The sequence below is a fragment of the Pseudophryne corroboree genome, chromosome 12 (genome assembly GCF_028390025.1).
Source record: "Pseudophryne corroboree isolate aPseCor3 chromosome 12, aPseCor3.hap2, whole genome shotgun sequence".
In the NCBI taxonomy this organism is placed as follows: domain Eukaryota; kingdom Metazoa; phylum Chordata; class Amphibia; order Anura; family Myobatrachidae; genus Pseudophryne; species Pseudophryne corroboree.
In genome coordinates this window covers 9,901,574-9,927,180 of record NC_086455.1, presented here as the reverse complement: position 1 = coordinate 9,927,180, position 25,607 = coordinate 9,901,574, and the positions used below count along the sequence as shown (strand labels likewise).

The following is a 25,607-nucleotide window of genomic DNA, read 5'->3' as shown; positions in this document are numbered from 1 at the left end:
TTCCACAAATAAAACATTTATGATAACTGGTGTCACCGGTGACTTAAACAGCTCCCATAGTAATAAGTAATATATGTTACATATCTATAACCCAGGGACGTACGGTGAGCTAAATGGCTCAGGAGGCACTGACTAGCACCAGAGCCAAATTTACACGCAATATATATGCCACAGTGTACATGTGGGCATTATACACAGGCAGGGCCGGTGCAAGGTTTCTAGGCACCCTAGGCAAAGCTACACAATACTGCCCCTGTATCCCCCGATACCACCCCCCCCCCCCGCGCTGCTCACACACAGATGTAGCCATGCTCATCTATGCTGCGATGCGTATGCATGCATCGTGGCATAATGCGAACACACCTCACTTGTGACTCGCCACACTGATGTGGCCAGTCGCAGTGTAGCACATTCGCATTATGCCCTAATACCTGTGCACATGCATCGCGACATAGATGGGCATGGCTACATATAATATATATATATATATAAAGCTTTCCAAAGACGGCGGCACTCTCTGGACTATATAAATGACCGTCAAAGACACTAAGGTCTGTTCACCGTTTCGGTCCGCTGGACCTTTATCTAGTACCCGGTTTCTTGATAAAGGTCCAGCGAACCGAAATGTTGAACAGGCCTTAGTGTCTTTGACGTTCATTTATATAGTCCCGAGAGTGCCGCCATTTTTGGAAAGCTTATATGTGGTGTGAAAATGAAAATACCCTGGAAGGCACCAGGGCAGTAAAATAGTATAGTATCAGGAGAGTGTCGTATTTATGAATTGCTATATTGGCAATCAATTTAGAAACAGTTACATGCATCAAAAGAATATGCTGAAAGCAAATTGTGGATTAGAATAATAATGTATCAGTCTAATGGCACTCGAGTTATAACAAAGTAACAAACCTTTAATTGATTTTAACCACACAGTACTGGCAGCATGCTAGCAACATTGGAATGATACATTATTATCCTAATCCACAAGCTGCTTGACATACTAGCAGAGTGTTCAACCTGCAAAGAAGTCTGTGACCGCAATGGAAGCGCAGGCAGACAAATCTTAGTACATACCGGCGATAAGGAAGTCGGTGAGTTAGAACATTGCAGCATTAATAATGTGCAAATATCGCAAGCAGCATGTGGAAATTAGTACACTCCACCTTCTGAGTGAAGGGGGAAGAGCATTGCATCTTGCTTAGTGTATAGTAGGAATAGCATAGCCTCTCCAGGTACCACTCACAGTATCTGCTTGCACTTGTGGCGCTAGTGCCAATGGCTGCCTATGTCTGTACTATAAGATGGGTGATGCTACAAAATAGACCTATTTTTGTGCTTAAAAGCTTCACCTAAAAGAGGAGAGCGGATTGTCACTGAATATTGCACAGAATATGAGTAATAAAGATGAAATTCTATTTGATAGTCAGTTCTAGCATACTATTGTCATATGCAAATCACACAAAACATGCTTAATATTAGGGTTTAAACAAACAACACACTTAATTTTACAAAAGAAGTCTGATTACCTGTTTTGCTTTAAAGTCACATTCACAGCTAGTAATTAAACAGTGACCTTGGGGTTAGGCTGCGGGAGAGGGAGGGTAAGGTTTAGGCTGTGGGGAGGGGGTGCTAGGGTTAGGCACCACCTGGTAGGGTTAGGGTTAGACTTTGTGGAGCGAGGGTTAGGCTTAGGCACCACTGGGGAGGGTTAGGGTTAGACTTCGGGGAGGGAGGGTTAGGCACCACTGGGGAGGTTTAGGGTTAGGCTGCAGGAGAGGGAATGTTAGGTATTAGCTGTGCGGAGGGGGGTTAGGCAGCACCCGGGAGGGTTAGGGTTAGACTTTGTGGAGCGAGGGTTAGGCTTAGGCACCACTGGGGAGGGTTAGGGTTAGACTTCGGGGAGGGAGGGTTAGGCACCACTGGGGAGGTTTAGGGTTAGGCTGCAGGAGAGGGAATGTTAGGTATTAGCTGTGCGGAGGGGGGTTAGGCAGCACCCGGGAGGGTTAGGGTTAGACTTTGTGGAGCGAGGGTTAGGCACCACTGGGGAGGGTTAGGGTTAGACTTCGGGGAGGGAGGGTTAGGCACCACTGGGGAGGGTTAGGGAGTGGGGGATAGACGGTTAGGGCTAGGTTGTGGGGAAGGTGGGTTAGGCACCTCTGGAGAGGGTAAGGCTGTGGGTAAGGAGGGTTAGGGAGGTAAGGAATTAAGGGTAACATACTTATCCAGCAAGTGTAAGGGATTCTGACATTGGGATGCCACTGTCGGTATTCTGACTGCCGGCATCCCAAGTGCTGGGGTCCCGATACCATCCCCCCAGGCACAAAGGCAGTCTACAATGAAGCTGTTAGGAGTATAGAATGTTTTTAGTATGTATTGAATGTAACATGGGGGGGGGGGGGGGGGGAGCAGGGCCTGGGACTGACAAAATAGGCAGGGCCCCCCTCTCCCTAAAAAATATTTTAGTCAGTGCTGCAGTGGTGCACATAGAGGCCCCCCTGTGTGCTGTGTCCTCCTCCAGTTCTATAATATTATTGATGACATCCAGCCCCGGGCCCCCTTCTGCCTCTCTCACAACAATTACAAAAATACATACTTACCCCTTGCTGCGAAAATCCAACGTCCTCTCTCCCATTCCGTCTGATCCTGAGCTCTTCAGTCCGGCACAGCGGCTCCTCTTCTCTTCACTGGAGCGTCATGATGTCACGCCACATCCTACAATAACTTTATTGAACAGCAAGTTGGCAGGGATCTTACCTGCAGCTTGCTTGGAAGGACCTGCGGCGGGGCGCAACCTGCGGCCCGGCGATGACAGGAGTAGGGAAGTGGCGCAGGGTATTTGAGAATACCGGCATTGGCGGCCTGTGGCAATACTGCCAATGCAAAGAGTAATATTAACAGTGGCGGCCGCAGACACTCCCACCGGCGGTGGCGGGCAGTATGAGCAGCCCGGGCCCTCCACTCTCTGTCAGAGTGACTGGGCCCGGGACAAGTGTACCCAAAGCACCCCCTTGATGGCGGCCCTGGGGGGGGGGGGGGGGGGGAGAGAATATATGTGGGGTATGTGATCGCACTGTGGGGGTGTAATCGCGAGGGGGGATCTAATATGCAGGACAATATGGCAATCGTAGGGGATTTTATATATTCGGGATGCATTCGCAGTGGTGTGTGTAATATGCTGGAGGCAATCCTGGAAGGCAATCGTGGGAGGGGGAGGTTAATATGCGGTAGGGAACTGCGGGAGCGGGTAACATGCGGGACTCAGGAGGGTAGTATCGTGAGGGGTGTAATATGCTGGAGGGAATCGCAGGGGGGCGGGAAACATGCAGGAGACAATCGGGACACGGGGGGATGCAGTCACGGGAGGGAGGCCGGGTAACACGTGGGCGGCAATCGAGGAGGGATTGTGCGTGTTTAATATGCGGGAGGCGCTCATGGGAAGGGGCCCTGGTAATATGCAGGATGCAATCGCGGGAGGCAGCAGAGGGCGGGTAAAAAGTGTGATGCAACTGCGGGAGGGGGCAGGTAACATGAAGACAATTGCGAGAGAAGGGGGCGCTGGTAATATTCAGCAGGCAATCACGGGAGGCAGGGGTGGATAAAATGATGGATGTAATCGCAGGAGGAGTGGCGCTGGGTAACATGAGGGTCTCGGCTGGTGTGGTGCAGGGCGGGAATATGCTGGGTTCTATCGCGGAGACAGAAGGGGATTGCAGACAGGAGCAGTCAGCACACAGTGCTACGCATGTTACACTGACTTACATCAGTGCCGTGGCGGCTGATAACAGCTGGTCAGCCACAGCATCCCTGCTCCTCAGTCTCTCTCTAAACGGAGAGCTCAGCTGAGCTAAGGAAATGAAGGACGCAATCTTTCATCGGCAGTGTGCGACGCCGCCCCCCAGTGGCCGGCGCCCATAGGCAGCTGCCTAAAGCTGCCTAATGGTGGCGCCGGCCCTGTACACAGGTGCAGCAGTGTGTACATGTGGGCATTATACACAGGTGCAGCAGTATAGACATGTGGGCATTATACACAGGTGCAGCAGTATAGACATGTGGGCATTATACACAGGGGCAGCGGTATATACATGTGGGCATTATACACAGGTGCAGCAGTATAGACATGTGGGCATTATACACAGGTGCAGCAGTATAGACATGTGGGCATTATACACAGGTGCAGCAGTATAGACATGTGGGCATTATACACAGGTGCAGCAATATATACATGTGGGCATTATACACAGGTGCAACAGTATATACATGTGGGCATTATACACAGGTGCAGCAGTATATAAATGTGGGAATTATACACAGGTGCAGCAGTATATACATGTGGGCATTATACACAGGTGCAGCAGTATATACATTATATATATATATATATATATATATATATATAGGCATTATACACAGGTGCAGCAGTATATACATGTGGGCATTATACATAGGTGCAGTGGTATATACATGCGGGCATTATACACAAGTGCAGCAGTATATACTGTACATGTGGGCATAATACACAGATGCAGCAGTACATAGTGTACATGTGGGCATTATACACAGGTGCAGCGGTATATACATGTGGGCATTATACACAGGTGCAGCAGTATATACATGTGGGCATTATACACAGGTGCAGGGGTATATACATGTGGGCATTATACATGGGTGCAGCAGTATATACATGTGGGCATTATACACAGGTGCAGCAGTATATACATGTGGGCATTATACACAGGTGCAGCAGTATATAAATGTGGGCATTATACACAGGTGCAGCAGTATATACATGTGGACATTATACACAGGTGCAGCAGTATATACATGTGGGCATTATACACAGGTGCAGTGGTGTGTATATATGTATATATATATATATATATATATATATATGCATTATACACAGGTGCAGCAGTATATACATGTGGGCATTATACATAGGTGCAGTGGTATATACATGCGGGCATTATACACAAGTGCAGCAGTATGTACTGTACATGTGGGCATTATACACAGGTGCAGCAGTATATACATGTGGGCATTATACACAGGTGCAGTGGTGTGTATATATATATATATATATGCATTATACACAGGTGCAGCAGTATATACATGTGCGCATTATACATAGGTGCAGTGGTATATACATGCGAGCACTATACACAAGTGCAGCAGTATATACTGTACATGTGGGCATTATACACAGATGCAGCAGTATATACTGTACATGTGGGCATTATACACAGGTGCAGCGGTATATTCATGTGGGCATTATACACAGGTGCAGCAGTATATACATGTGGGCATTATACACAGGTGCAGCAGTATAAACTCCTGGAATTTTTTTTGTGTTTTGATAAGAGATGTGCAGAAATGATAGGCGGGGGAGGGGGGGCACTGCCTCACCTACCAGAGACTTTTTACTCCAGCGTTTTGACTATAAAATTTTTTAGAATAATGCAAAGAAGATATTTCAAACATATTCTTTGTATTTTTCATATACTTTATACATTTAAAACTCTGGCACAAATGTCAGTATGACAGGAAGGGCTCTGCCTCATCCCACTGCACATCACTGCTATAATAACCACCCCAGACGTCTCTGGTGACCGGATGTGCAGTACAGACACCGCACACTACAGAGTAATTACCGGGGCATGTGACTTACCGCTGTGCAGGTAGAGGAACAGTAAGCCATAGAAGAAGGGAGATTCCATGTGTGTGTGTGAGGTGAGGTGTCCTCACACTGTATGACTGCATGTAACATTACTAAGAACACAGTAACTGCATTACACCAGCTGCAGTAGGATGTGGTGCTGGGCTCATTTCCTCCTGCCGTCCCCTTCTCTGAACGCTACCACTGGTCTCCATCTACCGCCTGCAGGGAGAGGAAGTCACCAGGTGGGTGATTCTAGCTAACATTTAATGACAGGTTCCCAGACTAAAGGGCTGATGTACTAAGTAGTGGGAAGAGTGGAGAAGTCGTCCACAGCAAAATAACTGTAATTAGATCTTTACACGAGGAGTAAGGGAATGTTTAGTCACATCCTATAGCAGAGGTTCTCAAACTCAGTCCTCGGGGGCCCACACAGTGCATGTTTTGCAGGTCACCCTGCAGGTGCACAGGTGTATTAATTACTCACTGACACATTTTAAAAAGTCCACAGGTGGAGCTAATTATTTCACTTGCGATTCTGTGAGGAGACCTGCAAAACATGCACTGTGTGGGGTCCTGAGGACCGAGTTTGAGAACCTCTGTCCTATAGTGTCACTGACCCTCTTCTACCATTCCCCACTCAGTGCTGGAGAAAGCTGCTATTATCCTAACACATTCTCAGCATCATGTAACAGTTACAGTCACCTAACGTCAGCCACCTCTCCTGTGACATCATCAAAACCACTTACAGCACAATACGTCTACATAATACCTACAGATCAGGAAACAGACGTAGAAGGCTGGCAATGAACACATACAGTATGTACTAACCTTGGGGCCGATTCAGACTTGATCGCTGCTGTGTGTTTTTGCTCAGTGCGCGATTAGCAACAGACTGCGCATGCACCGCAATGCGCATGTGCGTCACCAAACAACAGGTATCGCCGTTTGTGGGTGGAAACTGACCGTTTACTGGGAGTGTCCGGAAAAACACAGGTGTTCCCAAGCGTTTTCAGGGAGGGTGTGTGACGTCAGCTCCGGCCCCGATCAGCCTCTTCCCATAGCATTGTAGGAGTAGGTCCTGGGCTGCGCAGAGACCGCACACACTGAATTTTCGCAGCTTGGCGTACACATGGGATCGCACACTTGCACAGGTGAATTTAAATGTCCCCATGGGCAGCGACTATCTGAACGCAGGACAGCAAGTTATCTCCCCAGCAATCAAGTCTGAATCACGCCCCTTGTTTTTTCAGAATAATAAGAGCCAATCAGCTCTAATTCCCAGGAGAAGAGAGAAAAATAACAATTCCAAAAACTTCCATAAGAGAATGTTCCAAAAACCAAGTAGTTTGGTTTTAAGTATTTTCTAACTAAGATCTAATTCAGACCCGATCGCTCCTCGGTGAACTTGGAGATTTGCGATCGGATAGTCGCTGCCCAGACAGAGTGAACACTCGCCCCGTGCAAGTCTGCGTACACCGCGCGAAAAGCTTTGTAAACGCCGGTCAGCTGCAAATCTGTTCGAAACTCACTCACCTTCTAATGATTATTCCAGTCTGTGCGCAGCCGGGACCTACTCCCACAGTGCGATAGTCAGGCTGATCGGCGGCGGAGCGGACGTCACACACCCGCCCTGAAAACACTTGGGCAACATGGTGTCTCTCCAATAGTGACGGACAACCTCACCAGTGTCTCCATATTCATCATGGTTGGCCAGGGAATTGGGGAACAGTGGGCCAAGGCCAACCGGGTTACAGATGTTGTCCTGAGATGACAGATGATTAGTGTATATATATATATAACATAGTCCGCAAATAGTTTAGCAATTTATAACAACTTACCATATACTCTGAGATCATATATCTGTATACAAGGTCCTGATAGCTGTCTCTGTATATTAGCTGTATAGATCCCCTGGTCGTCTCTGGACAGATTACTGATAATTAATGATCCATCCGCTGTGACGCTCAGTCGTCCTCTATACAGCGTCTCTCGTACAACAACAGGTTTACCCGGCTCTGTTATAACAATGAGTCTCATACCAGCCACCCAGGAGATGTCTCTGATCCCAGTCTCACCCACAGGTAGCGTCACCTCTCCTCCCTCTATGCCAGACACGTTTCTCCTCTCTCCGCAGAGCGTTTCACCTGACACACCTAATGCAGAAATATGAATGGATTTATCACAAATACAATAGAATGTAACAGTTTCCCCCAGTAGTGACATTATACATGCTGCTCAGTAATAGTGTAATAGTAATTACTGACTGGCGTAAACCAGCTATTTACTAACACAAGAGTGGATGGCGGAGAACAGACACCAGCAGCCTATAAATGAGGGGCCACAATGACACCACTTGGGGAGTTATAGCAAGGCTTCCATTATGGGGTGTGGTATGGAAGGTCGACCACACTTAGGTCAACAGTGTCTTGATCGACCAGTATTGGTCCACAGTAACCAGGTCAACAGGAATTCTAGGTTGACAGGGTTTCAGGTCGACATGAGTTTTGAAAAAAAAATTGGTGTTGTTTTCGTCGTACATTGACCGGGAACCCCAATTAGTGCATGCTCCGGGCAAGGTGCCTCGCTCCACGTGGATCGTTAAGTATGAAAAAGTAAAAAAAATAAAAGATAAAAAAAAAAAACTCATGTCGACCTAGAGACCCTGTCAACCTAGAAACCCTGCCGACCAACAGTGGTCGACCTAGATATTGTCATTTACGGTCAGCTAATTCTGCTCGTGCCTCCATAGGCCGCCGGCTTGCTGGGAGTTACTGCGCAGAGGCGCTGTCACGAACCGGTCTCTCACCTTTGCGGGTTCTGGGGTTCATCCGTTGTCAGTGCGGTTGCTCGCGGTGCTGTGTGCCCGTGTGGGGACGTGGCGTGATCAATGGCACAGGTAATGCAGAGTCTGGGAACTGTGAGTGCGGGGACCAAATGGCCTAAGGCACTGCGGTGTGTCTGCTGTATAGGAGGTGGCCATGTTGGAGACCAAATAGCTAATACAGAGCACTTGTGAAAACACCTGTAAGCCAATCCCGTGCTTGTGCTGCCTTTAAGTAGGCTGGGACTATGTTACTCTGGGCCAGTGCTTTGTTGTATCAACGCTGTGCTCTAGCTCTGAGCTCTCTCCGTGCATTCCTGTGATTCCCGTGGTCCAGATATCGCCTCCGTTCCCAGAGGTCCGTCTGCAGCCTTCACTGCTGAAAGATCCACCGGCTCTCCGCTGTGCTGTCAGTTAATTGCTCACCTACTGGAAACAGTTGAATTCCCAGAGTCTTGCATGAGGTTACCTTGTCAGTCTGCCTATCCTACTAAGTCTGGAGGATCTCATTTCCCTCAGCTGTTCGTTTATTCAACTCTGCATTTAACCCATTCATCACCTTGTCTTCTACTACAGTTTCACAGTGATCTCCGGAACCCGCAAGTACCCCAATTCAGTACTTTTTGCTATGTTGCCATTACAAGGATAATTCTTCACAGTCTCTCAGTTAACTCTCAAAACTCCATTGCAAATCCTTACAGTTATCTCTTCATGTCTGCATTATCCAGTTAATCACATTCTGCAGTTCAGCATCAAAGCTTGTTTGTATTTGCTATGTTGTCATAACAAGGATAATTCTTCACAGTCTCTCAGTTAACTCTCAAAACTCCATTGCAAATCCTTATAGTTATCTCTTCATGTCTGCATTATCCAGTTAATCACATTCTGCAGTTCAGCATCAAAGCTTGTTTATATTTGCTATGTTGTCATAACAAGGATAATTCTTCACAGTCTCTCAGTTAACTCTCAAAACTCCATTGCAAATCCTTACAGTTATCTCTTCATGTCTGCATTATCCAGTTAATCACATTCTGCATCAAAGCTTGTTTATATTTGGACAATCCAACATTTATTCATCAGCTTGTTTTGCATATGTTTCCATGAACATTTCTTTTATTTATTTTTGAGTTTTCTCTTGCATATTATTCCTGCTATACTTCAGTATAATATGATGATTAACAACTTGTCAGTTAACTCTTTACTGAATTGTTATTTTGAATAAATATATGAAGCGGAACTTTCTTCGTCCTCCCTGCTTTCTTCATAGCCCAGCACCTACACCTGTGGTTGGTCCCGGGTTAACGGATTCACAAAAACACCCGGGCCTGACAGGCGCCTTCCGAGCTAAACTGAATCTGCCGCTTAAACAGGACATTAAGGAATGATGACTACAGTACTAGGGTGAAAGATGTTACAATGTAAAGACGGTTTATGTCCTTTTCCACCCCCCCAAAAAAGGGCTTTATTTCCACATATAAAACATGATAACTGGTGCGGGCAACTAAAATGGTGCATGGCCTACATCACAAAACTTACTCGGAAAGGCTAAAAGATCTTAACATGTATAGTTTGGAGGAGAGAAGGGAAAGGGGAGACATGATAGAAACTTTCAAATATACCAAAGGTTTTAACAAAGTTCAGGAGGGAAACATTCTTCAAAGGAAGAGCAGTATTAGAACTCGAGGACATACACTGAAACTGGAGGGGCGGGGGGGGGGGGGGGTTCAGGGGAAATTTAAAGGAGAAATTACTTCACAGAAAGGGTAGTGGATAAGTGGAATAGCCTCCCATCAGACGTGGTAGAGGCTAAGACTGTAGAGCAATTTAAACATGCTTGGGATAGGCATATGAATATCATTACAAAGAATTAAGGTTCAAAAAGGGTTGCGATTGCCTAAAGGATAAAAAAATAATGGGCAGACTAGATGGGCCAAGTGGTTCGTATCTGCCGTCACATTCTATGTTTCTATGTCACCGGTGACTTAAACAGCTCCTATCATAATAAGTAAAATATGTTACATATCTATAACCACCCCAGACGTCTCTGGTGACTGGATCTGCAGTATAGACACCGCCCACTACAGAGTAATTATCGGTGCATGTGACTTACCGCTGTGCAGGTAGAGGAACAGTAAGCCATAGAAGAAGGGAGATTCCATGTGTGTGTGTGAGGTGAGGTGTCCTCACACTGTATGACTGCATGTAACATTACTAAGAACACAGTAACTGCATTACCCCAGCTACAGTAGGATGTGGTGCTGGGCTCATTTCTTCCTGCCGTCCCCTTCTCTGAACGCTACCACTGGTCACCATCTACCGCCTGCAGGCAGAGGAAGCCACAAGGTGGGTGGGTGATTCTAGCTAACATTTAATGACCGGTTCCCAGACTAAAGGGCTGATGTACTAAGTAGTGGGAAGAGCAGAGAAGTCGTCCACAGCAAAATAACTGTAATTAGATCTTTACGTGAGGAGTAAGGGAATGTTTAGTCACATCCTATAGTGTCACTGACCCTCTTCTACCATTCCCCACTCAGTGCTGGAGATAGCTGCTATTATCCTAACACATTCTCAGCATCATGTAACAGTTACAGTCACCTAACGTCAGCCACCTCTCCTGTGACATCATCAAAACCACTTACAGCACAATACGTCTACATAATACCTAGAGATCAGAAAACAAGGCTGGCAATGAACACATATGTACTAACCTTGTTTTTTTTAAATATAATAAAAGCCAATCAACTCTAATTCCCTGGTGGAGAGAGAAAAATACCCCCCCCCAAAAAAAAAATGTTAATTCCAAAAACTTCCATTATAGAATGTTCAAAAAACAAAGCAATTTGATTTTAAGGACGTTCTAAAGAAAAAATGGTGAAATAACCTAATACACAGTATTCCAGGGGTAAGGTTAATAATATCCATCCGCTGGGTGCTCCTCTGTCTGGATGGGTTTGGTCCAGGTTTAGAATACAGAGGTAGAAGCACAGAAGACACTCACTCATTCAGTTATATAGAGCAGTAGGAATTATTCAGTCATATAACCACATCATGCAAGCAAACATTAATGGACGCGTTTCACCTCTATCTGGTAATGTTTTCATTTTGTTCTTATTTAATATATGGGAGCAGATATATGTTTTCAAATAAAGGGAAAGGTTATTTGTTTACTAAAATATGGCACAGATCTTTATAATTTAATATCAAGGGATACAGTTATAAAGTTAGATATATATGGGATAGAGTTATTTATTATTTAATATAAGATGCATAGTTAATTTTTTAATATAAGGTGGGCAGTTATTTTATATGAAATTATAAAGTTATTATTTAATATAAGGGGTTATTAATTTATGTAATACAAGATAGGTGCTAGTTAACATAAGGGTTTCCAATTATTTACTATTGAATATAAAGGTGTAAAGTTATTTCATATTTAAGATAAGGGGATGTAATTATTTCACATTTAATAGAAGAGTATTTTTTTTAATTTAATGTAGGAAGGTATAGCTATTTCCTATTTAATATAACATGATAAAGCTCTTTATTATTTAATAAAATGAAGTCCTTTTTTTCTTCAATACAAGATGCCACTATTAGTTCTATTTTTTTAATTTAATATACAAAAATGGGTAACATTTTTCCTATTTAATATTATGGGTTAGAGTGCTGATTTTCTTTAACATGTAACATATGGGAGCAGTTATTTATTCGCAATAGTATGTAATTTTTTTTCTAATTTGATATGTGGGTTGATTTATAAAAAATATTTTTGTTACAACTATGTGACATCATTTAGAAATTTCTATATTGATATAAGAATAATGTACTTCTAAATTAATATACAGTACTTGACATTGGCAGTCTTTACAGTGAACAGAGGGGTTTGGTAGGCACAAGGGTTAGTAGGCTGCAGCTACTGGTAGTAATAAAACTTCCCTAAATAGTTTTCAGAGACATGAGAATAACAAGCTATCTCCTGCATAGCAGTTAATATTTCTGTTGATTATGATTCAATTGAGTACCATGGCCATAAATAAAAAAGGTTTGGTGTGATAATTAATATTGGAAGACAAAATAAGATTTTACTTAATATTGAGCTATATAAATAAAAATGTCCAATCTTCTTTAATTAACATGTCTTATTCAGATTTCAATGTACAACAGTGTCCCAGTTTAGTGAAACACTTGTCATTACACAATAAATAACGTTTCATTGTTCATATAATAAACACATATAACAACAGTATCAGCTATGAGTGTAAAAATATCAATAGATGCATATAAAACGTGTTACTAAGAACTGAAAGAAAAAAGACCAGAAATATTGAAATGTATAAAAATAAAGCACAAAATATAGCAAGGTCATAAAAAGGTTACATTTCACTTCAGTAGCACTACGCGTTTCACTGAACAGGCCCCTTCCTCAGGCACAGGACAGAGAGATGCTACTATGACCTCTTCATCCATATGGAACACAGAAACAACTTGAAAAAAATCAGGTACATTCTTAAAACCACTTAGTCTGGATAAAGGTTTGGAACACTGTGCGAGCAGATGTGATTATTACAAGAAGCAGTACTCAGGGAATATGAAATTGAAATTTCCAAGACCATATTGATGATCCAATGATCAGCGTTCCGTTCAGAGGGCTTGTTATGGGAGTGTTGGTGGTTCCTCTGTCTGTCACCCTGATAATCTTCCCTTGCTATTCCTCCACTCCATCCCCCGCAATGCCTGCTTGCACCTTGCACACCACTTCCGGCTTTCATTCCTAAGACACCTTCCCCTCCCATTTCAAACATGTCCTTATCACCCCAATACTCAGCAATCCCTCTCTTGATGCTTCCATTCTCTGCGCAGGTGATCCACCCCCCCCCCCCCACACTCCCAGGGACATTAACACACCCTGCCCCAGAATATAGACAACCCCTTCCCCCTGGACATTAGACTGGTGCATGCGACAGTGTAGCAATTGCAGGAACTCCATGAAGGTCTGACTGCAAATGCAGCTGCTACAGCCATATTCCTTAGTGCCTGAAAACGTTTAATAAATGTATGGAACTGCAGGCGATGACATCATTTTCTTTTCTTTCTTTCTACGGAATAAAGATTAGGCCCCAGAGAAAATGTGAGCACTGGAGGACAGTCAGAATCCAGGATATAATCCAGTGGTGAAAGTTACCGTATATTGGGACACAAGCTGCGTTATGGTTTGTGGACATTCTGCTGCTTCCGGTGTTGACTCTCCATAACACATCCTGATAATGACTTGTTAAGAGATGAAACACTGACTGTATGTTTTCTGCTGACCACAGCGAGCCAATCTTGAAAACAGCACAGTTATAGAGCCAGGACAATCGTCCAGAGAATTGTCAGACTTAGATGGTGCCTGTAATGTCTCTCCATCAGATAGTCAGACATACACTCCTGAGTGCCTCTTCATGTTGTGATGGATGTACGATGAGTTTTTGCTAGTCGGTGCAACCTATTAAAGATTAAAAAAAAAAATATAAGGGGTATTGCTCTAGATTTGTTTCTCTCGTACGTTTTGCATCCAGTCCTGTAATACATTGTCTTATCAGGGAAAAGTTCCCTTGATAAGTCAGCATACAGCCTATATAAGGTATACATACAGTAACACTGAAGGGGAGAACACGTGGTGTTGGGGTTTCTATAACGTGTGTGTTTGGCCAGTGGTAAGTACCTTATCTACTTTAAAAGATTCTCTTGGGACTAATTATAATTCACTGCAATGTTCTTACAGTGTGCAGTGACGCATGGGGACCTGAAGCAGAGGTGGACGCATTTGCAGTCCTGTTTGTGATTTGTTCAGGATTCGCAGCTGCTATAATATGTAAACGCTAGTTTCAGCCTACACCCAGCACGTGACAGACTGTACAACTTGAAATGCCCAGTTGAGAAACATCAAGCGGCCAATTGGTAAGTGTGTATAGCTCCCCGTGATCACATGTCACAGTCACACACTGCTGACCTGGAAATCGCTGTTGCTGCCAATACTTAGCCAGTGCAAGTCTCCATGTTGGCAGTAGCGTCTGGCTGTACAGACCAATGCACTACCAGGTGAACAACAGTATACCAAAGAAGTGTCCAGGGCCGGCTCCAGGCATGTTCGACTGGAGCGGCCGCGCGGGGCGCCACTCTTATAGGGCGCCGCACGCTGCGGCCGCCATATTCCTGCCTGGAGCCATCCTTCAAACTGTGTGTGTGTGCGCAGCGCGCTGTGCGGCGCCGGCGTCTGACGTTAGACGCCGGCGCCGCGCAGCGCAGACGGAATCGTTCATCCGCCCAGCCGCCCGCCCGCCTGCCTGCCCGCCTGCCTGCGCCCACAGCAGTACTCCCCCTCCCGGCTCCCAGCACCGCAGTCTGCAGTGACAATGCCATGTAAGTTAAAATCTGCACTGTGGGGGCATTATATATCTGGCACTGTGGGGGCATAGCTGCACTGTGGGGGCATTATGTTTCTTGCACTGTGGGGGCATATCTGCACTGTGGGGGCATTATGTATCTGGCACTGTGGGGGCATATCTGCACTGTGGGGGCATTATGTATCTGGCACTGTGGGGGCATATCTGCACTGTGGGGGCATTATATATCTGGCACTGTGGGGGCATATCTGCACTGTGGGGGCATTATATATCTGGCACTGTGGGGGCATTATATATCTGGCACTGTGGGGGCATATCTGCACTGTGGGGTCATTATATATCTGGCACTGTGGGGGCATATCTGCACTGTGGGGGCATTATATATCTGGCACTGTGGGGGCATTATATATCTGGCACTGTGGGGGCATATCTGCACTGTGGGGGCATTATGTATCTGGCACTGTGGGGGCATTATATATCTGGCACTGTGGGGGCATATCTGCACTGTGGGGGCATTATGTTTCTTGCACTGTGGGGGCATATCTGCACTGTGGGGGCATTATGTATCTGGCACTGTGGGGGCATATCTGCACTGTGGGGGCATTATGTATCTGGCACTGTGGGGGCATATCTGCACTGTGGGGGCATTATGTATCTGGCCCTGTGGGGGCATATCTGGCACTGTGCGGGCATTTTTATATATGGCACAGTGGGGACATATCTGGCACTGTGTGGGCATTTTTATATCTGGCACTGTGTGGGCACTTATGTATCTGGCACTGCGGGGGCATCATGTATCTGGCACTGTGGGGGGCATATCTGCACTGTGGAGGCACTTATGTATCTGGCACTTTGGGGGCATTTATGTATCTGAACTGTGGGTGCATATCTGGCACTGTGTGGCCATTTATGTAGCTGGCACTGCTGGGGGGGGACATGTCACGTGTAGCTGGCACTGCTGGGGGGGGCATGTCGCGTGTAGCTGACACTGCTGGGGGGGGCATGTCGCGTGTAGCTGGCACTGCTGGGGGGCATGTCGCGTGTAGCTGGCACTGCTGGGGGGCATGTCGCGTGTAGCTGGCACTGCTGGGGGGCATGTCGCGTGTAGCTGGCACTGCTGGGGGGCATGTCATGTAGTGTTCCCGCTAGGCGTCTGTGGCTAGGCAATGTGTCTCAGTGCTGTGCCTGGCGCAAAGTGTATAGGAGGTTCTACCTGGTGCAGAGTGTATTAGCTGCACTACTGTGTGGTGTAATGCAAATTGCCACTATTATGTGGCCACGTACCTTCCCCACGAAGTAACTCCCCTTAATTTTTGCTGCGCGCCTTCGGCGCGCACTGTCCATGCTTTGACATATAGGTGTGGGAACAACAAGCAGTATGTACATCATTTTGCCCTCCTAACTTAAAAATGTGCCCTCCCTGTGATCAGCACCATGCCCTAAAAAGTGAACACTATCCTGTGTAGCTGGCACTGCTGGGGGGCATGTCATGTGTAGCTGGCACTGCTGCGGGGCATGTCATGTGTAGCTGGCACTGCTGCGGGGCATGTCATGTGTAGCTGGCACTGCTGCGGGGCATGTCATGTGTAGCTGGCACTGCTGCGGGGCATGTCATGTGTAGCTGGCACTGCTGGGAGGCATGTCATGTCTATCTGGCACTGCACATTATGTGTATCTGGCACTATACTGGAGACATTGTGTGTAAGGAACACTACTGTGGCTATGTGTAAGGATGCTAATTGTGTGAAAATATTTTTACAGTTTGATGATATGAAGTTACGAGTCCACGCCCACTTTTCCAGAGGCCACACCCACTTTTCCGGGAGCGCGCGCGCCTTCGGCGCGCGCATGGGGGGGGGGGGCGCTTTTACATTTTCTCGCTCAGGGTGCTAGTAGGCCTGGAGCCGGCCCTGGAAGTGTCCCTTGCGGGGGTGAGCCGTGTTTCTGTGGGGGCTCACTCTGTCTTGGCTCACTCTGCAAATTGCAAACTGCCCAATCCTCTTCTGTGTTCTGTGAGTGCTTCCCCTTATTCTTACAGCAGCAATGACCAATGCACATATTATGCTTATCGCTTATCTATGTGGAGGGGTGTGATGGCATAAGATGGGTATGTGCAGAGGTCTGATGGCATAAAAATAAGATTTTAAACCTACCGGTAAATCTTTTTCTCCTAGTCCGTAGAGGATGCTGGGGACTCTGTAAGGACCATGGGGTATAAACGGGCTCCGCAGGAGACATGGGCACTCTAAGACTTTAGATGGGTGTGCACTGGCTCCTCCCTCTATGCCCCTCCTCCAGACCTCAGTTAAAAAACTGTGCCCAGGGGAGACAGACAGTACGAGGAAAGGATTTTTGTTAATCTAAGGGCAAGATACACACCAGCCCACACCATACACACCGTACAACATGGTATATACTAAACCAGTTAACAGTATGAATAAAACAGCATCAGCCAGAGACTGATCTCAACTGTAACATAACCCTTATATAAGCAACAACTATATACAAGCCTTGCAGAAACAGTCCGCACTGGGACGGGCGCCCAGGATCCTCTACGGACTAGTAGAAAAAGATTTACCAGTGGGTTTAAAATCTTATTTTCTCTTACGTCCTAGAGGATGCTGGGGACTCCGTAATGACCATGGGGATTATACCAAAGCTCCAGACCGGGCGGGAGAGTGCGGATGACTCTGCAGCACCGATTGAGCAAACACAAGGTCCCCATCAGCCAGGGTATCAAACTTGTAGAATTTTGCAAAAGTGTTTGAACCCGACCAAGTAGCTGCTCGGCAAAGCTGTAATGCCGAGACGATTTGGGCAGCCGCCCAAGAAGAGCCCACCTTCCTAGTGGAATGGGCCTTTACAGAATTTGGTAACGGCAATCCAGCCATAGAATGAGCCTGCTGAATCGTGTTACAGATCCAGCGAGCAATAGTCTGCTTAGAAGCAGGAGCACCAACCTTGTTGGCTGCATACAGGACAAACAGTACCTCTGTTTTCCTAACCCAAGCCGTCCTGGCTACATAAATTTTTAATGCCCTGACTACATCAAGGGACTTGGAATCCTCCAAGTCACCCGTAGCCACAGGCACCACAATAGGTTGGTTCATATGAAACGACGAAACCACCTTAGTTAGATATTGAGGACGAGTTCTCAACTTGTTAGGGTCTCCTGCCCTGTGCTGCCACGTCGTCATGGCAACCGGGAGACAAGTGCTAGCGGAGTAACCTGAGCGCAGCTGATACTCCGGTTCGGGTCTTTTGCTGTGCAGTGGTTACAGGCTCTGTGCACGGCAGGGGATTCGGTGCTGGTTTTTGTGCTCACAGTCTGTGAGGTCTGAGTGGGGCGTGGACAGCACCTGCTATATAAGGCCTCTTCTCAGGTTAAGCAGATGCTGCTGAATCTTTGTTGGTTAGTCAGTTCCTGAAAGTTAGCCAGTACTGTGTAGCTTTGTATTTGTTGTTGCTTACTGCAAATAGGCCTGGGGATTTGGTACTACACTCTGCCAATCCAGACCTAGCAGTAAGACTGGAGTCAGTCGTTTAACTTGCTGGGGTTCTTTTGCTACTCTGTGAACTTAGCAAGTTTGCGGCTGTATTCTCAGACTTGCCTGCCTAAATCCTGTCTCACTGTGCAAGGTGTTCAGGTGTCAGTTTAGTGGCAGTAAGCTGAACCTGTGCACTGCAAGTGAGGATTAGGATTGTGGAGACTCTCCTTGTGTCTATCATTCCATCTCTGACCAAGGAGTTTACTGCCACACCCGTTGGTAACCCTTTAGGGTTTTGCTGTTGCCCCTAGCAACAGCATTTCGGGTTTTCTACGTATTAAAACACAACATCTTGCTTTTTCCATCTGAGCATTACTAATACTAGGGAGACACCCAGTTTCTTAGCCTCTGGGCTTCTCTGTTCACTTTGTGTTTATTTTGTTACCCTATCACCTTCTGTGTACGTAATGTCATATTCCCCAGTCTGTCTGTGAGTTAATTTGTTTTGCATCCCTATCCGTTCAGACACCAGTACATTCCTACAGGCACTGGTGTGCCTAACAGTTCAGACACCAGTACATTCCTGCAGGCACTGGTGTGCATAACACAACTCTGCTCGATCCACATGGAAAATCAGATAGGGGCTCTTGTGAGACAATTCGGACACCCGCTTTACAGATGCCAAGGCCAACAACATGACCACATTCCAAGTGAGAAATTTTAACTCCACTGTTTGAAGAGGTTCAAACCAGTGTGATTTGAGGAACTGTATCACCACGTTAAGGTCCCACGGTGCCACTGGGGGCACAAAAGGAGGTTGGCTGTGCAACACTCCCTTTACAAAAGTCTGGACTTCTGGGAGAGAAGCCAATTCCTTCTGAAAGAATATAGATAAGGCCGAAATCTGCACCTTAATGGAGCCTAACTTTAGACCCATATCCACTCCTGTCTGCAGAAAATGGAGAAAACGACCCAGCTGAAAATCTTTTGCAGGAGCATTCTTGGCTTCACACCAAGATACATATTTCCTCCAGATACGGTGATAATGCTTCGCCGTTAATCCTTCCTAGCTTTGATCAGAGTAGGGATGACTTCACCCGGAATACCTTTCCTAGCTAGGATTTGGTGTTCAACCGCCATGCCGTCAAACGTAACCGCGGTAAGTCTTGGAACACGCAGGGCCCCTGCTGCAACAGGTCCTCCCTGGGAGGAAGAGGCCACGGATCTTCTGTGAGCATTTCCTGAAGATCTGAATACCAGGCCCTCCGAGGCCAATCCGGAACAATGAGTATTAAGGGTCATTCTGAGTTGTTCGCTCGTTATTTTTTTCTCGCAACAGTGCGATTAGTCGCTAATGCGCATGCGCAATGTCCGCAGTGCGACTGCGCCAAGTAAATTTGCAATGCAGTTAGGTATTTTACTCACGTTTTTTTCTTCGTTCTGATGATCGTAATGTGATTGACAGGAAGTGGGTGTTTCTGGGCGGAAACTGGACGTTTTATGGGTGTGTGCGAAAAAAACGCTACAGTTTCTGTGAAAAACGCGGGAGTGGCTGGAGAAACGGAGGAGTGTCTGGGCGAACGCTGGGTGTGTTTGTGAAGTCAACCCAGGAACGACAAGCACTGAACTGATCGCAGATGCCGAGTAAGTCTGGAGCTACTCAGAAACTGCTAAGAGGTGTGTAATCACAATTTTGAGAATCTTTCGTTCGCAATTTTACTATGCTAAGATTCACTCCCAGTAGGCGGCGGCTTAGTGTGTGCAAAGCTGCTAAAAGCAGCTTGCGTGCGAACAGCTCAGAATGACCCACCTTGTCTGCACTCTTTTTCGTCTTATGATTCTCAATATTTTTGAGATGAGCGGAAGAGGAGGGAACACATAGACCGACTGAAAAACCTATGGTGTCACCAGGGCATCCACCGCCACTGCCTAAGGGTCCCTTGACCTCGAACAATACCTCCGAAGCTTCTTGTTGAGGCGTGATGCCATCATGTCTATTTGAGGAAGTCCCCAACGACTTGTTATCTCTGCAAAAACTTCTTGATGAAGACCCCACTCTCCTAGATGGAGATCGTGTCTGCTGAGGAAGTCTGCTTCCCAGTTGTCCACTCACGGAATGAAGACTGCTGACAGAGCGCTTACGTGATTTTCCGCCCAGCGAAGAATCCTGGTGGCTTCCGCCATTGCCACTCTGCTCCTTGTCCCGCCTTGGCAGTTTACATGAGCCACGGCTGTGATGTTGTCTGATTGAATCAGTACAGGTAGATCTCGAAGAAAATTCTCCGCTTGTCGTAGGCCGTTGTATATGGCCCTTAATTTCAGCACGTTGATGTGCAGACAAGCCTCCTGGCTTGACCACAGTCACTGAAAATTTCTTCCCTGTGTGACTGCTCCCCATCCTCGGAGGCTCGCGTCCGTGGTCACTAGAACCCAGTCTTGAATGCCGAACCTGCGACCCTCTAGAAGGTGAGCACTCTGCAGCCACCACAGATGAGACACCCTGGCCCTGGGGGACAGGCTTATTTTCTGATGTAATTGTAGATGGGACCCCGACCACTTGTCCAGAAGGTACCACTGAAACGTCCTCGCATGAAACCTGCCGAAGAAGATGGCCTCGTAGGCTGCCACCATTTTTCTCAGTACTCGAGTGCATTGATGAACTGACACTCTTTTTGGTTTTAGCAGGTCTCTGACCATGTTCTGGAGCTCCTGGGCTTTTTCCGTTGGGAGAAAAACCCTCCTCTCCTCCGTGTCCAGAATCATGCCTAGAAACGATAACTGAGTCGTTGAAATCAACTGCGACTTTGGTAGATTTAGTATCCAGCCGTGTTGCTGCAGCACTCTCAGGGAGAGCGACACGCTTTTCAGCAACTGATCTCTTGATCTCGCTTATATCAGGAGATCGTCCAAGTATGGGATAATTGTGACTCCTTACCTGCGCAGGAGCACCATCATTCCCACCATAACCTTGGTGAAAATTCTCGGGGCCGTGGAAAGCCCAAACGGCAACGTCTGAAACTGGTAATGACAGTCCTGTACAGCGAATCTCAGGTACGCCTGATGAGGGGGATAAATGGGGACATGAAGGTACACATCCTTTATGTCTAGTAATACCATAAAATCCCCCCCTTCCAGGCTGGAGATCACTACCCGGAGAGTTTCCATCTTGAATTTGAACCTTTTCAAATACAGGTTCAGGGATTTTACATTCAGAATGGGTCTGACCGAGCCATCCGGCTTCGGGACCACAAACAGGGCTGAATAGTACCCTTTCCCCTGTTGCATTAGGGGAACCTTGATAATCACTTGTTGTTGACACAGCTTTTGTATGGCAGCTGAAACTATTTCCCTCTCTGGGGGAGAAGCTGGCAAAGCCGATTTGAAAAATCGGCGAGGAGGCACTTCTTCGAATTCCAGTTTGTAGCTTTGGGATACAATTTCGATCGCCCAAGGATCCACATCCGACTGAACCCAGACCTGGCTGAAGAGTCGAAGACGTGCCCCCACCGGCGCGGACTCCCTCAGTGGAGCCCCAGCGTCATGCGGTGAAGTTTGTAGAAGCCGGGGAAGACTTTTGTTCCTGGGAACTAGCCGTAGCAGGCGTCCTTTTCCCTCTACCCTTACCTCTGGCGAGGAAGGAAGAACCCCGACCTGGGGATATATAAATATGGAGACAGTTCCCCAATAAGGCCCTTTGGAGAGACAGAGAGAGAGTATGCCAGCACACACCCAGCGCCACTGGAACAAAATCCCAGTCTGTAAAGCCCTTTTTTATATACCAATAATACACTCACTGCGCCAAATAAATGTGCCCCCCTCCCTCGTTTTTTGCCATCTGTACTTGCTCAGCAGGGGAGAGTCCGGGGAGCAGCTTCTCTGCAGCGTGCTGTGGAGAAAATGGCGCTGGTATAGTGCTGGAGGATCAAGCTCTGCCCCCTCAACGGTGGGCTTTGGTCCTGCTCAAATTCTTTATACTGGCATTTTTTTTTAATATACTGCCTCTGCAGTATATATATGTCAGCCAGTGTCCCTTGAGGTTTATTATTGCTGCCCAGGGCGCCCCCCCCCCCTGCGCCTTGCACCCGTACAGTGCCGTCAGTGTGTGTGAATGTGGGAGCAATGGCCGCCTCTGAAGTCTTCTGCCACCTCTGAAGTCTTCTTTCTTCTTATACTCACCTGGCTTCTATCTTCCTGCTCTGTGAGGAGGACGGCGGCGCGGCTCCGGGACGAACAGCGAGGATGACACCTGTGTTCCGACCCTCTGGAGCTGGAGGCTGCCATAGGAAACTTTAACAGGAACCAACAGTGAATTATTTGAGGAGATGAGCTGCAGACCAAAGTGAACCCCCTCACAACTCACTTGGTCAGGAAGTTTCCCGACTTGTTTGGACAACTACGGGCAAAATGTCCCTTACCTCCGCAGTATAAACATAGACCAGAATTTTGCCTCCTGGTTCTTTCTTCCGGAGACAATTTGGAGAGACCTATCTGCATAGGCTCCTCTATGTCTACAGGAACGGAAGGAACCCAGGAAGAGGACCCGACAGATGCCCCTTTTTCAGCCCTCCGCTCTCTGAGCCGACGATCTATCTTAATAGAGAGCTCCATGAGGTTATCGAGGGTCGCAGGAGCGGGATACTGGAGGAGACTGTCTTTTATAGATTCAGATAAGCCGAGGCGAAACTGACTGCGCAGGGCTGGGTCATTCCAGCCACAGTCGTTCGACCAACGGCGAAACTCCGTACAATAATTCTCTGCGGGATTCCTACCCTGTCTAAGAGCACGCAACTGACTTTCTGCGGATGCCTCTCTATCAGGGTCGTCATACAATAGCCCTAAAGATTTTAAAAAGGCGTCTACAGACGATAAGGCCGGATCGTCTGTCTTTAAACCAAAAGCCCAGGTCTGAGGATCCCCCTGGAGCAGAGAAATAATAATCCCAACCCGCTGAGCCTCTGTACCTGAGGTAACTGGTCTTAAACGAAAATACAGTTTGCAAGATTCTTTAAAATTAAAAAACTGCTTTCTATCTCCAGAAAAACGGTCAGGCAGATGCATTTTTGGTTCAGGGACGACCCTCGGGGAGGTCCGTAACAGATCTTCCTGTAAGCTCACCCGGAGGGACAGATCCTGAACCATCTGAGTAAGTTCCTGAATCTGACTAACTAGAAACTGGCCAGGATTTGGCCCAACACCGGTGGGATTCATGAGGCCGACAAAAATCTCCCAACTGAATAAGTGAAAAAATTAACTCTTGTTCAAATTTTTTCTTTTGTAGGCCGGTGATAATGTTATGATTCCTGAACTCCAGACCGGAGGAGATCTAATGACAGGGATCTGAGTTCAGGAAAATAAGCTGGTTGTGGGAGCTGAAAGGCCTAGTAACCCCTGGCGCCCTAACTCCGTTGTCTCGCCCGTGTTATCAGAAATCCCCTGCGAGACTATGGTTGCTTGAGCCCATGGCAGCCGCGTTCGAAGGGCGGATTATGTCTGCCCAACCCCGATGCCCCCGCAGGTCTTAATGGGAGACAAGGGGAAATCCGAGACAGGGTGATAACAAGGGGCCCTCTGACTAAGCAACACGGCCAGGGGTTACAAGCTGACTAACTAAATCAAAAGGTATGTGCGGACTAGCCGCCAGGGAAAAGGACAACCAAAGATCCACTGATCCGACACTCCTATACGGCACCGCTGGACACCAGAGTGGATCTGTGGAAGCGGAATCCTCCGCAAAATTCCAGAACACAATATAAACAAAATAATAAACAGTAGCGGACAAGCCGCAACACACGGCTGCGCCGTGACTCACGAACACCACCAGATGTTTAAAGGTGCTCGGTCAGACTCCAGGAACAGATGGTAACTTCCGAGTACAGGATCTCTGAGGACAGGAACAACCGAATAGACCGGGACTGGGAACTCTCTGCAGCAGACAAGGCAAACAGGAAACTATCACCGGCGTCTGTAGGAAGTCCTGAGGATGCCTTTATTCAGGCATCCTCCAATCAAGATCCAGACAGGACAATCAAAAGAAATGCCGTGCAGCTTGCATGCTGCACGGCCAGCACATAATCAGGGCAATGAGGATAGACCCAGCAACGGGGAACGCGGCTGCACGTGGCGTCCCCGTTGCTAAGGCCAGAGGCGGCTCCGTGCGCCCGGCGTCTCAGCGTTGCCAGGGAGCCGGCGGCTGAACGCGCCCGGCGTCCCTGGTTGCTAGGCGCCGGGCCGCACGGCCGAGCGGACCCCGGCGCCTAACAGTAACCACAATCTCCTGATTAAGGTGGAAAGAAGACACCACCTTTGGTAAATATCCGGGGCGTGTTCTAAGAACTGCCCGATCACGGTGAAAAAACAGATATGGTGACCTACAAGACAAGGCACCGAAATCCGACACCCGTCTAGCAGAGGCAATAGCCAGCAGAAACAACACCTTAAGAGAAAGCCACTTAAGGTCTGCAGATTCAAGAGGCTCAAATGGAGATCCTTGCAATGCCTCCAAAACCACCAACAAGTCCCAAGGAGCCACCGGCGGAACATAAGGAGGTTGAATCCGCAACACACCCTGAGTGAACGTATGCACATCAGGCAAGGTCGTAATTTTTCTCTGAAAACAAACCGAGAAGGCAGAAATATGAACCTTGATGGAGGCCAGACGAAGGCCCAAGTCCAGTCCTTGTTGTAGAAAGGCCTAAAGTTTTTCCGTACTAAACTTGTAAGCGTCATGATTGTTAGATGCGCAACAATCAGAGCAGAAGCCGGTTTCCGGGCCTTCAACATGGTTTGAATGACCGCCTCAGAAAATACTTTGGCCCTTAAGACGGAAGCTTTAAGAGCCACGCCATCTAAGCCAATCAGGCTAAATCCTGATATACACAGGGGCCCTGAACGAGGAGATCTGGGCGCTGCGGAAGTAGAAGGGGATGCTCTATCGAGAGACCCTCAAGGTCTGAGAACCAATGCCGTCTGGGCCACGCTGGAGCGATCAGAAGTAGGATTCCTCCTTCTTGCTTGAACTTCCTTATTACTCTGGGCAGGAGTGACACCAGAGGGAACAAATATGGCAGGCAAAAGTTCCATGGAATTGCCATTGCGTCCACGAACGCTGCTCGAGGATCCCTTGTCCTTGCTCCGAAGACCGGAACCTTGTGATTGTTTCGAGACACCATCAGGTCCACATCTGGAAGACCCCACTTGTCCACGAGGAGTTGAGACACTTCTGGATGGAGGCTCCACTCTCTGGCGTGTACGTCCTGACA

The 25,607-nt window shown here is 47.3% G+C and overlaps 2 protein-coding genes across 8 annotated transcripts in view; both read right to left on the bottom strand.

Moving 5' to 3' along the window:
• Positions 1–8,481, bottom strand: part of LOC134980790 (uncharacterized) — a 33,494-nt gene extending 25,013 nt beyond the window's left edge. Inside the window, exons 1-2 of the mRNA XM_063947757.1 lie at positions 8,460–8,481; positions 7,492–7,806 (exon numbers count right to left, since the gene is read on the bottom strand). Coding sequence (XP_063803827.1) covers positions 7,492–7,806; positions 8,460–8,481 — 337 coding nt within the window. The remainder of the gene's footprint in view (positions 1–7,491; positions 7,807–8,459) is intronic.
• Positions 8,482–12,595: 4,114 nt separating this feature from the next.
• Positions 12,596–25,607, bottom strand: part of LOC134980217 (uncharacterized) — a 132,701-nt gene continuing 119,689 nt past the window's right edge. For all 7 annotated transcript variants that reach the window (XM_063946927.1, XM_063946931.1, XM_063946926.1 and 4 more), the window contains one exon: positions 12,596–13,959. In XM_063946927.1, the coding sequence (XP_063802997.1) occupies positions 13,914–13,959 (46 nt within the window). In that variant the 3' untranslated portion in view covers positions 12,596–13,913. The remainder of the gene's footprint in view (positions 13,960–25,607) is intronic.